Consider the following 14,393-nt stretch of genomic DNA (forward strand, 5'->3'; position numbering starts at 1 on the left):
TTCACTGTTTTTTATGCACTATATATATTTATATATTATGTGTATAATGTATAATTATATTATATTATATAGGATATCATTATTTAGCTAAACAACAAAATTTGCTCGTTTTAACAATCATTTGCATTCTCGTACACACATATTTTCATTTTCAAATATTTATACATATATCTACTATATACAATACTAACAATGCAATAATTAGTCTTTTAACAGAGTTATTACACACTATTAATTGGCCTATTTTATATACATTGTATATATGTATGTTTACATGTTTGTATGTATGTATGGGTGTAAGTTTATTCAACATATAATATTGGCACATTTATATTTTGTTTTAACGTTTATCTAACCTAAATATTTACAACGCTTTTTACTAATGAAATATTTATATTTAAAGTTATATGTACATATTTATGCATAAGGTTAAGGTTATACAATGTTTGTATTTTAGTTACGTTAAATTTTGGCATGTTTTTTTTGTAAGATTTCTAAGTAATTTAGTAATTAATATAAGTGAAGGACACAAATCTCTAAGTGTATTTTAATTAACATTGCACCCCTTGTTGGTTCCCTTTTATATTTTATCCTAGATATTTAATATATGCACGTTTGTATGTCCGTATGTATGTATGCATGCTGTGGAAGCAAAAATTGACAAATGGAGTTTTTTATTTATACCTAGTATGAATAAAATTTTTCAGGTTACCATTTTTATGAACTCTTTCGGCTGACTATTTGACAATTGAGTTGTTTTTTCATATAAGAAAATAATTTAATTTCCACGTGATACAAGAAAAACAGAAAAATAAAAAACTTCTAACCTCACTTCAGGGTTTAACTTCTGTTGTATGTATATCATATGTGGGTGCTAATATTTATAATAATATTATAACTAAAAAATGCTTTTACAGTGTTGTTTTTTCCTTAATAAAGAGAAATTTGAATTTGAAATTGAGATTTGAAAAAATTATGTGTTACAATGTTTTGCTTAAGTATTTTCATTTTAAAGTATATTAACAACATTTACAAGGCAAAATATATTTGAAATGTTTTCGGCATTATATTGAAAATGTATCGTGTTCTCACTACCTTTTATAAAAAAATAAAATATTATATTACTTTTCAAAACTAGTCCGTTTTAAGCTTTCAGATTCAACAAGAATCTATACTAGTATATTACAATGAATTAATTTGCCAAACAAAAAAAAAAACAAATTAGTTTTTCAGCATAATATTGAAAATACATCGTGTGCTCACTACCTTTTATACAGAAATATTATATTCTTACACATTTCTTTTAACTTGCATTTTCAAAACTTGTCCGTATTAAGCTTTCAGATTTTTAATAGTGCACTAACTTTTTTATATATTAATATTCATTCCTTTAATTCAACAATATTTCAAAATGAAAATAGAAAAAAACGACTTCAGTTGCACCGAAGCAGTAATATAATAATATAACAATAAAAAAATTCACACAAGAACTTGGGTATGATCAGTCAGTTCGATGTCAACCATATGCCATAGTGGTCCGATCTGTACAATTTGTTCGGATATTGTACCGTTGCTTCGAGCAATAATCCATGCCAATTTTCATAACATTTACTGTCATAATAAAAAAGTTTTCCATACAAGAATTTAATATAATAATGTTATAGTAATCCGATCTAAACAATTTTTTCGGAGATTGCATTAGCGTCTTAGGTCAATGACCCACGCAAAATTTCGTAAAAATTACTCATCAAAAAAACAGTTTTTATTAATGCACTTGAAACTGCTCGTTCAGCTATATGCAATAGGAAGAAAAGGATGTGTACGAAATTTTAGACCTATAACTCAAAAACAGATCTAATTTGCGTATATATGTACAGACGAACAGACTGACATGGCTAAATCGACTCAGCTCGTCGTGCTGATCATTTATTTAATCTACCTTATAGAGTTTCTGTATTCCTTCAGGACATTATAAACTTCATGTCAAACAGGGTATACATGAAATAATAATAATTTCTTAATAGTATGGAAATTATTTTCCACAAAATTCTGCAATGATGTGCAGCTAAGGACACAGCACTATCCAAAACTATTTGCTTAATCATATATGCAGCTATAACACAACAAAAAAAACTTTAAGAACTTAATATTACAATTTGGCATGTATCTTCCACAAATGTATGATCTTGAGATCCGCAAACAAGCGACTTTTTCAAAATTGATGCAATTATGATAGTTTATAATTTTCAAACCACAAATATAATTCGACTTTTTTGCGTTACAGGAATTTATCCGTCAAAGTGCTTATCTTTCAGCGATCTAAACCCGCTTAGAATGGTAACTAATAGTAGGTTAGGCTAAGAGGCAATAAATAAATAAAAAAAAAGAAAAATAAACTGAATTGCGTTGCTTTCAACTTACTTCTGTATCTACGTATGTATGTTTATCTTTGAGATAATGAGTATATAACGAAAATATTTAAGGAACTTATTAAAGCAATCAACTGAATTATTTTCACATTTGAAATATAATTAATTATACTACATTACATATACATATATGTACATAAGTGCAAATACACACATATGTATATGCCTATGCTCAAAATATATGTATATTCCTTAATTAATAATTTTTATAAGTATACAAGTTCTTCTGCTCCACCTGGGAATCGCTACAAACTCATAGCCTTTTATTCTTACGCTTAGTAAATTTATTACTAACTTATTTAGTTAGACACATACTAAATTCGTGTGTAGGTCGGCATGCATGCCATACACCTAACAAGCACTTGCGCACACACTTATACGTATAACAACAGTAAATCAGTCGCGAAATAGTTTTTAAATGTAAATCACCAACAACTACATAACGCCTAAGCCTTTGGCCGTGATAGTAAAAATTTCGCTAGCAGTCAATTAAGCAATAAATATGCAAAATGCTCGGTACGATTTTTTTTAGGATTTTTACAACGTCAGCACAGCAAACGTTTGCCGCATACGATCACTAAGTAAGCTTGGCTTGTGCAAATCTTTTCACTTTTTTTGGTTAAATTATACGATTCGGCTTCGTAGCAGTTCTATGAGTTCAAATTCATTTCATTGCATTTTGCTGTGACCAAAAATCTGATGTAACATAGCCGTATGAAACCATTGGTCGAACTTGCTGGTGCGCTGGCGTCTGCGTATCGTCGTCAATGTCCGCGTCATTGACAGCGTTTTGTGCAGCAGCAAACTGTGAACATAGTTTATATGTTAGTAGGATTTTTTTCTTTTATATTGAAGTTTTGGGTTTACCTTGGTTAACGTATCAGGTAGTACATAACCACAGTGTGTGAGTGGCATATTTTTAAGAATATTGGGTTGCGCTTGCGTAGAATTAATTTGCGAGTGTTGTTGCGGTAGTGGCAATAGAGATGTCTCGTGTTGCTGTGATGCAGCGATCTATAGAAATATAAAATGAAGCTTTAATTGGAAAATTCTTTAAAAGTTGAAAAGGAAAAGTCAACTAGCCTTGGGCAACTCATCGGGTAGCACATAATCGCCTGTTGTAAGCGCTAAATTTTTAAATAGATCCGACTGCGCTGGTATGGTTGTAGTTTGTGGCAATTGTTGTTGAAATGGCTTATCAGTTTCGTTGTGATCTTGCCGTATGGTAGCGGTATGTGCTGTGGACAACTGCAAGTATATATAATCATAATTGGTACAAGAACAAAAACGAAACGATTAAATTAAAAGTGTTAAATCCATTTGTGAATTTATTTACCTTAAGTAATGAATCGGGTAGCACATAATCGTCGGTCGCAAGCGTTGGAAAGAGGTGTGCCTGCGCCGTTGCAGCTTTCGCCTGTAAGAGCTTTGATTCTAGAGGGTTTACGGAGTTCCTTTCGACGTGCGCTGTTGGCAACTACAAGTGGCAATTATAAGAAAAACACAATTTAAATAAACAATAACAAGGGCAAGAAAAAATGTTAAATTTCTTTGCACCGAAGCTATAATACCCTACATTAAAAAGTTTTACATACAAACACTTGATATTTATGGGCCTGGTTGTATAGCTTATAAGTATAATGATCCGATCTGAACAATTTATTCAGAGATAGTTTTCTCGTCTCTTGACAAATAAAGATTTCCTCATAAAAGAACTTGATTTTGAACGATAAGTTTCTAAGACAGCCGGTTTCCACAAATGACCAGCTTCTTCGGGAAAAAACAGTTGTGCAAAGTTTCAGATCAATATCTCAAAAACTGAGAAACCAGTGCATCAATACAGACAGGCAGACGGACATGGACGACTCAACTCGTCAATCTGATCATATATATATATAATATTTATATTTTTTTTGAAGGCTTCCTTCTGGGTTTTACAAACTACGTGACAAACGCAATATACCCGGTTCAGAGCAAATTATTTACCTTGTGGAGTGAGTCTGGTAGTACATAATTGTTAGCCAGCGGCGCATTTTTTAATATATTATTATTATTAATATTGTTATTATTATTATTGTTATTATTTGTCATTTGTAGCAAAAGCGGCGTCTTTGCATGTTTGTTGAGCATAGCGTCAGTTGATGTTGTCACTGTTGCAGCAATATCACCCGCTGTAACATAATCACCAAAACTTCCTTTGTTACCGCTACTCTCCGAAGTTGAGCTCGACTTCGATTTAATTGAATGTAAGGGTAAATATGAAGATTCGCTCGATGTGCTGCTGTCATTAGCAATAATTGGTATTATTTGTTCCGCTTGTAAGTAGTCATCATTAATAAGAATGGGCTTGTCAAATGGCTTTTTACACCGCAACGGTGATGGTTGATGCGAAGAGTAGCTAAGGCTATTTAAAGTTACTGTAGTCTGTGGCGATGCCGGCTCGCTTTTCGCCCAACAGCGTGAAAATTCCCTATTGACATCTTCGCTACTTGTACTCGGTGTGTCACTGTCAGCGTCGCCAACGCCATCGACACCACTTTCACTGCTACACGAGGGTACGGACGTCTTTCCAATATTGATTAGCGATGCACCATCGCTAGCTTTTGTCGATACAATGGAAATATTTTCCGGTTTATTATCCTCCAAGCAACTGGGTAATTTTGAACTCATGCTCATTAGTTGTAGCACCGATTCTGGTAATTGTACGTGCACCTTCCATTGACGTTGCACAAACTTGTAAGTCCAAACTATGGTCGCTATGAACACGCTAACGAAAATAATCGAAGCCACTAACAGTGCCCACTCAAATTCTGAACAAGTGAAATTGTGTGAACTGCTTGCATCCGATTTCAGCATGTAATATGCGGTATTCTTTATATCGGGTAATTGTGTTCGGATACCTCCACCAACTACGTCACACACGAAATCTTGGTGCGTTTTATATTTGTATGCTAGTTTCGCTTCCTTATGGTCATCAGCCGATATATGTTCCTTTTGTTTGTGGGACTTGTTATACATTTCACCATTAGCAGTTGCCTGCGTGCGAACGGTACTTGGTGCGTATGAAGGATTGGTGTGACGGCGTGCTCGTTGCATTCCTTCGCCCGCGATAGTAAACGTGCTCTTATCTAAATCTTTTTCGGCTACCACATTGATAGTGCGTACTTGCATATTTTGTACGCCCTTCGGGCAACCGGGATATTTTAGGCGGCACACGAGTTTATTATCTGTTCCTGTTACCGTACCGTTAGAATTTGGGTGCTGTACCGTTAATTTTTTTATTTGATTATTGGCATTAAAAATTAGCTCGTAGAACACCATATGACCGACTGAATTTTCCGCTGCAGTCCAACTGAGCACATAATCACTACCGTTTAGATATAGATTTACATCTGTCGGTGGCATTGGTACTGGAATTTGAATGATTAAAAAAAATATCCAATTAGTTTAAGAATTCTGAAACATTTTTGTTGATCATTTGTGTAATCAATATATAACATCTAGATATTTATAGAGGCTTGAGGTATATCTTTTGTTTTTTGTTTTTTGTAGAGATTATATCCATTACAAGTAAAAAAAAATGTATGTATCGTGATTTTTTTTTAAGAAGCGTTTTACATTAACAAAATTTAATGTAAATGTAAAAAAATTTGGATTCCCTTGAGCCTGTAGCCGATCTCCAAGAAGAACCCCGAAAAGATTCCCACGACAGCGGGTTCTACGCACCGGAATTGACTCGGATTTCATCCGACCAAGGGCTGTTTTTTCGGCGATCTAACCCCGTTTGGATCGGTAAGTGTTAATTTGTGTTTGTCGTCATTGGAGCAATGCCTTGCAGCAGGGTTGCTCCGTATCCTCTTGACTCGTGCTGGCATTGAGTCCAACCTGGGCCCGGAGCAATTTTTCTGCTGCGTATGCGCAAAACGGCTCCATCCAAACTCCACCTCGGTCAGGTGCAATACATGCAATGGATGGAGCCATCTTAAGACCTGTTCTGGCCTTAAGACTCATAGGGAGTGGACCACGCGTTACGTGACCCCATGTTGCCTGCGCAATACTGTGACACAAGCCTCTACGGCTGTGCAATCTGCACATAGTTCGCGCGCAGTTCCTGCTGGGATGCTTTCGCAGAAATCACCCCTGCAGCCATCTGCTTGGAGCGCAACCGCCTCCTAGGAGCATCAAAAGACCATTCCTCGACTACGTCGACGACGTCGTACAGTACGCCGAGCGGACTTCGGACGCAACTAACTTTCGACAGGTACTGACTGCCATTCACAGCGGAGCCATCAACACCTTCACCGACTCCCTTCCCGTGAATGGCGTTCTTGGAGTCAAATCACCACCCATGGCAGACGAAGAGCTCCAGCTGCCACGTGAAACGCGCAACTTCGTTCGGATACTGTAGCAGGTTAAACTCCTACTTATCCAGAATAGACCCTGACATACCGAATGTATGTCCTGCATGCAACGAGTCTCCGCATGACACTGACCACCTCTTTGCATGCCCCACGAACCCCACTCATCTAACACCCTCCTCCCTTTGGTCCGACCCCGACGAAACAGCATGTTTCTTGGGCCTCCTGTTAGATGACATCGACGACAACTCAAATGACACTTACCATCCCAACGGGGATTGAATTTCCGTTAAAACAACAACAACAAGAACCCCGAAAAAGATCGGCGGCGACTTCCGTCGAGGAAGATTGTTGTCCTTAAAATTATCTCAAATCCGGAAACCAAAAAAAAATTTATTACTATAGATGAATACAAGTAACAAACGAAGGATTAGTAACAATTTTGATTTTTAACAAAATGGCGGATTTCTCAAAAATATTTAGTTTCTTGTGAAAAAATTTACACTTTAAAATTTCTTAAAAGTCGTATTTTTTGTCAAAAATTACCTCATTACCTGACAAGCATATTTAAGAAGGATGTTTGAAAATTTCAAGGCAAAGTCGTTTCGGAGGAATTTCCCTCACTAACAATGAAAACAGCGAAAAAACGCGTTTGAAATTTTGGGAGCCAATCACGCCAAGATAAAATTTCTTACAATTATTCTCGAAACGTTTTTCAGAGAAGATTTTTAAATATATGCATATTCGATATATCGATTTTTGAAATTCATAAGTGGATATAGATCCTTAAATAGTCAATGAATTGTAAAATGAATGGATTTAACAATAATGAATGTATCAGAACGCGTGATTTAAGAAAATGTAATTACTTCAAGATTAGAAAAAATATTTATGGAATTGTATTTTCATCTAAAAGACCATAAATTTTGAGCCGATAAGAATATAATTATGTACTTTGACCATTAAATTTATTAAAAATCATTTTTAAGTGGGTTCCTTTTTCAATATAACGAACTTTTCCTCTCTATATAGGTTTTTTTGACCCCTAAACTAGATAGGTAAGTTTTCACCTTAAAATGTATATTATAATCATCAGGCAAATTGATTTCGCAATGTCTGTCTATACATCTTTGAGTTAATAGATTTCCTTATTTAATAATTATACTTACTGCCAATCATGGTGGTGATATTCACTGAAGCGCTCTTAATTGATTGATGTTTTGTCCACGCCGTTAGCCATACCTCATAGACAGATCCACTGCTTAGGTCGTTTAATGTATAAGACGTATAAGACACGTTAGTGGTCTCATTGTATTTTGCCTCTGCTTCGTTGTATTTTTTATACCTTAAAGAATACACAAACATATTACCACACACTTACATAAGTAGTGCAAACAAATTTAATGTTACACATACCAAATATAATACTTTGTCAGAACTCCATGTCTTTCAGTTGGCGCTTTCCATGAAATTTTCGCCGAATGACTTGTTACGTCCGTATAATTTAGATTAGTTGGCGGTTCAGGTGCTAAAATAACAGTATATGTGGGTTTTTTAATATTTATTATGTATTTAATTTTTTAATCGCAAGTTTGAAAATCACCTGCTTGAAGGGTTTGTGCCTTGATTGCAATGGGCGGGCTCTTTCGATTATTAACGCCATATAACTGTATGCTGATGTAATAAAATGTATATGCTTCCAAATTCGTTAAATTGAAGCTAATACTTTGTGTCGAATTTTCGCGCTCTGAATGACAACTGGACACCATGCTATTGTTCAATATGCAATAGGTAATATTGTAGCCATTGAATGCACTGTTACAATTTGGATTACTCCATTTTAGAACGATGCTCGACTCCGACTTGTCGGTAACGTCAAACGTAGTTATCTGCTCTAAATATGCATTTAAATCGTTAAAACAATGGGGCCAATAAAATCCACTACTTCCGCGTGGATAGTTGGCTGCCACGGCCATTATAAGTTGATCCTTCGCGTGTGTGGTATAATTGGTTCTCGTATTTTCTACAACTGTGAAGTGCATGGAACCCTTTTGTGGGTGAAAAAAAATTGTTAGACTTAAAATATATTATAACTGAAAAATATTAAGATATTTACGTCACACTTTTTTTTCTTCATCAACCTTTGCTGACACCAGAAGACAGTATAGTTGCTTGGTGGTCGCTTTTCGTAGTCACCTGGATGCTGCCATTTTAATATGAATGCTCCATTTTCCAACAACTTCTCAATTTCTAATGGAGGACTGAATTCTCTGGGTGAGACAACTCGTATTATGCTTGCATTTGACGATGCACCGACTGCATTTTTGCCGAATATTTTATAAATTCTAGGATGGTTTGAGACCCATCGAAAGTCAACTGTTGTGCTATTGGTTTCTTTTGAATTTCTACAAAAGAAAAGAATTAATTGACCAAGTGTTAATCAGAACCGATTTCATAAACTCAAAAAAAGCTGCTTTTGTACCTAATCTGTACACGACTTAACATATTTTCTTCGAGTAATGATCACATAAGAGATGCTTGACAACATAGCCAAAGAACTTACATTTATCAAACAATATTGCAAAATTCGAAAATGAGCCACAACCGAGAAACACAAATTTCGGTGAAGGCACTGAAGGCTATATCAAAGCCGAGACTTACAACAAATATAACAATGAAAAATTGAAGTGCATGGAAAATTCTGCATTATTTTTGTCAGTCCAGGTCAAATTTGAACAAATGATAGTTATAACAGAAAAAGATGCTCTCTGAGCTTGATTGAGTTACCTCACGTATCATCGCCAATATGTAGGGTCGAAAGTCAACCGAATGTTTGAAAATTCCAGTATTAGTTATACCGAGGCTTGGGTAAGTTTTGGACCCGATATTATCAATTTTAGGCACAAAGATACATTATTATCAGAAAAACACGATCTTTCAATTTCATTACGATTACTCACATATTAACCGTTATTTGCGGTATAAAGTCAGGCGGACGTATTTTTTCTTTATTTAGTACTAGAGGACCCGTCCACGCTTCACTGTGGCTGATATATAAATATGTAATACTACTACTACCATCTATATGATTTCTATTAGTTGGATTATAACTATTAGTTAATAAGATATAGCATTTTTGTGAAGCAACTTGTATTAGTTTACAAACAAATGGATCATAAAGCATTTCGTGTGTTAATAAAGCATTGCTTTTTGGGGGAAAATACTGTTGAATTTGGGCTCAGGGAAATCCACCGTTGAAAAGATATTTGCTAAGCTGGAAACAGGCGAATTGAACACCGAGGACAACGATGCTCTAAAGAGGCGAAAGCTCTGTGCAAAGTGGGTGCGTCGAAAGTTCATAATCCAACAAAAACAACGAATAACTGCTTCTGAGAAGTGTTTGAGCGCTCTTTAATCGCAATAAAACCGAATTTTTGCGTCGGTGCGTGACAATAGAAACATAGCTCCATCATTTCCCACTGGAGTCCAATCGACTATCATTCTAGTGGACTGCACATGATGAACCGGTTCTCAGGCGTGGAAAGACGAAAAAGTCGGATGGAAAGGTTATGACATCAGTCTTTTGGGATGCACGTGGTATAATAATACTCAACGACTGATTACTGAGCCAGTTATAATCCATTGTACTGCGTATTTGGTTGCAGTTCTTTTCTACTATTCCAAATACATACTTAGCAATTGTATTATTTATGAGGAAGAATCTGTTTAAAATTGTATGCATATATTCAAATGATTCCTACAAACATGAATTTTGAACAAATGCTTATTATTTGAAATATAATTTTTTTTTTTTTTTTGTTTTTATATACAAAGAATAATATAATTACAATTTATATATATAGCACTAGCGGTTAAGCCATCAGCTTAAAAAAGAAAAGGGATAAAAGGCATCCTATGTCCTTCCCCTGGTTCTAAGCTATCTCCCCACCAATTTTCAGCCAAATCGGTTCAGTCGTTCTTGACTTATAAATGGTGTAACTAACACAACTTTCTTTTATATAGAGAGATATGGGAACTGAGCCGATTCCAGCTATTTTTGCCATACAGACATACTATTTTCGGTAAAGGTTTTTCTTCGAACTTCTATATTATATTTCACAGATTGACTGATAAAAGATTGATCAAAACAAAGTTCGGAATAGAAACTGAGCTTCGCATATTTGGTATCCGGGGGCTTGTAAAATTTTGGTCCGATTTGGAAAATTTTTCATAAGTTGGCACATTTTAAAGACTATTAATGTAGGGTTTTATTCAGATAAATACATTGGTGTTTGATTTGTATACTGGAAAGTGAAAAGTCAGATAGATTTGAGAATTTACTTACAACTCTTGTCCATACATGTCCAATTCTTGAATAACGTAAGTGAAATTTTCACCATTTCTCTCGTAATCTGCCAAACCCTCCCAATATAAAGTTATTATGTCTGCCTCATTAATGTCGAAACCACCAACATAAGTGCGTGGCGCACGATCGGGTTGACGCGGCGCAGTTTTGAAAACCACTTTAGTTGGTTCGTTCCATTCGCTTGTATTGCAATTAACACGTGCTGAGACATTCAAAACATATTGCCAGTTGGCATAGGGAAGGTTTGGGAGTGTGAAATTATATGCCAACCTTTCACTGTACTCGGTTAAATTGTATTTTTCGTGGTCATCCGGTTCAACGGTAATGTTATATTCCAATCCAATGGCCTTATAGTAATCTTGCTTACGGTTTTTCCATGATAAATATACGCTATTGGAGGTTATGTTTTCCACATAGATTTGCAATTTTGGCGGCACGACTGCAAATAATAGGAAGCATTAAAAATATTCACGAAGTATAAAGCATCTGACATCCACACTTACCGCTCTTATGGGTGTTTATGGAGATTTTATTCGTGTATTCTCCTAAAGCATTTGTCGCTATCAAAGTGAAATTATGAAATTCTTGGGATGGATAATAAATACATTTGCCGCTATTTGTCGCCATCAACGTTATATCATGGTCTGAGCCGTTGTCCAGTGTGCAATCTACAATATTGTTCTGTAATGTCTAAATGGGAACATTGAAAAGGTGAATCTTGAGTTCAGGGTTTTTATGTAATAATAATTAAGATTGTACTACCTACAATATATGTATGTATAGTATTCATGCTACCGGTAATACTTACTTCATATGATATTTTATATACTGTTGGTAAGTTATTTGGTGGATAGAACATTCTGCATCTCATAGATTCATAGTTGTCACCTCTGCATTTAAAACTCTCTACTGACTCCGGAGCTTTTCCTGTAAAGAACAAAAAGTGTGTATATGTAAATTTTTTTTTTCGAACAAGGTATTTTCACGAAATTTTGCATAGCCTAAGGCAACGCTACGATATCCAAGAAAAATATTCAGATCGGACTACTATAGCTTATAGCTGTCAACTTAATTTTTCATTTGTCAAGATATCTTCACGAATTTTGGAATGATTTATTGTCCAAGGCTCCGAAAAATTTTTCAGATCGGATCACATAACTAATAGCTACCGTACCGATCAAACGAAGTAAAAAATTCTTGTTTTAATTTATCTTATATCTTAGAGCTTAGATGACTATGTCACAGACCACCATTTGTGTATGGCCACGAAAAGTGGTTACAATTTCAAAATCCTTATTCGCTGATATTTGATTGAATTAGAACACCTTCTGATGAACTTCTCTTAGTAACAAACAATTTCGGGAAGAGTTCATTTTAGGAAGATTTATCCAGCTATGAGTCAAGCTTATTTTATTTTTGAAAGGGCAAGTAACCGCCGCGTCTAGCCCAATTTTCGATCACCTAGTACATCTGTACGGCATGTAGCGCCGTCTTATTGCAAGCAAAAGCTATCAACATCCTCAAATTCAGGCGTGAAAAGTTCATTTATAAGTTATGGCTCTACAGCGTTCCCCGATTATTATCAAGTGAGCTTCATTGCTGAACAAAATTTTCTTGTGAAAATCGGTGGCCACCTCATTTTGGGCCTATTTATCAAACGTGCGTTTGGCTTCCTTATTTGCACGAGTATTAAGTACATATGTACATGCATATGTATGTGTATTTATAAATATGATTTAAAAATTTTTATATCGACACATTTTTCAATACAAATTGTCCGATTGAAACTATATACATATGTATATATAGATAAAGGCACGCTTCCTACAACGATGCAATGTTTAGTCAGTGATCATTAGTTGGTAATCACGTGATTTAGTAATGGTTCTACCATAAGTGCAGTGAACCCGGACCAGTTCAGTAATAATGCTTTTTCCTACATTGTATAAGTTTTTATTCCGTTTCAATACAAACATGGAATTTTTTATTTATTAAAAACAAGATTTGCGCGCGAAAAGCAAATATGTCTCATAAGAGTACTCTAACACTTACATATGTACATAGTATACATATGCACGTTTTTATTGATAAGAAAACTATTCCAACGGATACTTTCGGTGAACAATTAATTTGTGAGATTTCTACCATTTTATCACGAAAAAAAGTATCAAAGAATTCTAAATCGTCATGTTTTATTCTAGAAAAAGTATATAACGCCTCATTTCCTTATAGTTCGAAGCTCTATATATTAGGCCTACCTATTATTACTGGTCACGTTGAGTATTTAGTTAAGGAAAACCTGACATTTTAGCGAAGTGCAGCCAACCCTAATTTTAAAAATCGTATTCGAAACTTTTTCACTATTTCGGATTTATTTTCCTGCACTCTCAATACTTATGCATGATTGACTCTCAATTCTTTTCATTGAAGGAAAATTTTACTTTAGTGGGTACTTATAGATGACTGATCTTAATAATTTTACACTTTCTCACTAAATCTTCATAGGGAAATGTAAATTTTTATTCCTGTGCGATACACGTCTTAATCGTTTAAACGAGGGTTAAAACAGTGAGACCTTGAAAAAATATTAGTTTTTATTTTGTATTGGAATGCTTTTCTAAATGCCTTATGTTTGGACACATTTTATAATATTTATACCCTAAACAAAGCATATTAAGATTGCAACGATATTTGTAACACCCAAAAGGAAACTCGGACCTCCCGTAATGTATAAATAAATGAGCAGCGTGACGTGCTGAGTTGATTTAGCCATGTCCAACTGTATATACGTGACTTGTCTATCAGTTTTAGATATACTACCAAGAAGCTGCTAATTTTACGGAATCGCCGATGTTGGACTAACATAGAGCTGCCATACAAACTTAACGATCAGAATCAATTGCTTGTATGGAAAACTATTTCATTTGATGAGGTATATTCAAGAAATTTCACAGAGATTATTATCCAAAACATTGTAACGGGCCATAAATTTTCAGATTATTCACAGTAACGTGCCGGTCTTGGTCATCACGAAAGAAGTACCGCCCAATGACGCCGCCGGCCCATAAACCGCATCAAACTGTAATTTTTTTGCAATGAAATGGTGACTCATACAGTACGTACGCATGTACTTTCAAAGGAATAAAGTATTTCATTGATATCCTAAACCGTTTTTGTTTTATTTAAAAAAAAAAAACTTTTGTAGCGCTGTTAAAGTTGAGGCCACTGACTGCGAATTTC

At 34.9% G+C, this 14,393-nt stretch overlaps 1 protein-coding gene across 3 annotated transcripts in view; it reads right to left on the bottom strand.

Moving 5' to 3' along the window:
* Positions 1-1,125: 1,125 nt before the first annotated feature.
* LOC126757993 (uncharacterized) overlaps positions 1,126-14,393 on the bottom strand; it is a 62,160-nt gene continuing 48,892 nt past the window's right edge. For all 3 annotated transcript variants that reach the window (XM_050471945.1, XM_050471944.1, XM_050471946.1), the window contains 12 exons: positions 11,962-12,080; positions 11,657-11,843; positions 11,133-11,592; positions 8,904-9,192; positions 8,391-8,835; positions 8,204-8,315; positions 7,957-8,132; positions 4,416-5,839; positions 3,766-3,906; positions 3,513-3,677; positions 3,297-3,443; positions 1,126-3,234 (listed from right to left, as the gene is read on the bottom strand). In XM_050471945.1, the coding sequence (XP_050327902.1) occupies positions 3,094-3,234; positions 3,297-3,443; positions 3,513-3,677; positions 3,766-3,906; positions 4,416-5,839; positions 7,957-8,132; positions 8,204-8,315; positions 8,391-8,835; positions 8,904-9,192; positions 11,133-11,592; positions 11,657-11,843; positions 11,962-12,080 (3,806 nt within the window). In that variant the 3' untranslated portion in view covers positions 1,126-3,093. The remainder of the gene's footprint in view (positions 3,235-3,296; positions 3,444-3,512; positions 3,678-3,765; positions 3,907-4,415; positions 5,840-7,956; positions 8,133-8,203; positions 8,316-8,390; positions 8,836-8,903; positions 9,193-11,132; positions 11,593-11,656; positions 11,844-11,961; positions 12,081-14,393) is intronic.

The sequence above is a fragment of the Bactrocera neohumeralis genome, chromosome 5 (genome assembly GCF_024586455.1).
Source record: "Bactrocera neohumeralis isolate Rockhampton chromosome 5, APGP_CSIRO_Bneo_wtdbg2-racon-allhic-juicebox.fasta_v2, whole genome shotgun sequence".
Lineage (NCBI taxonomy): Eukaryota > Metazoa > Arthropoda > Insecta > Diptera > Tephritidae > Bactrocera > Bactrocera neohumeralis.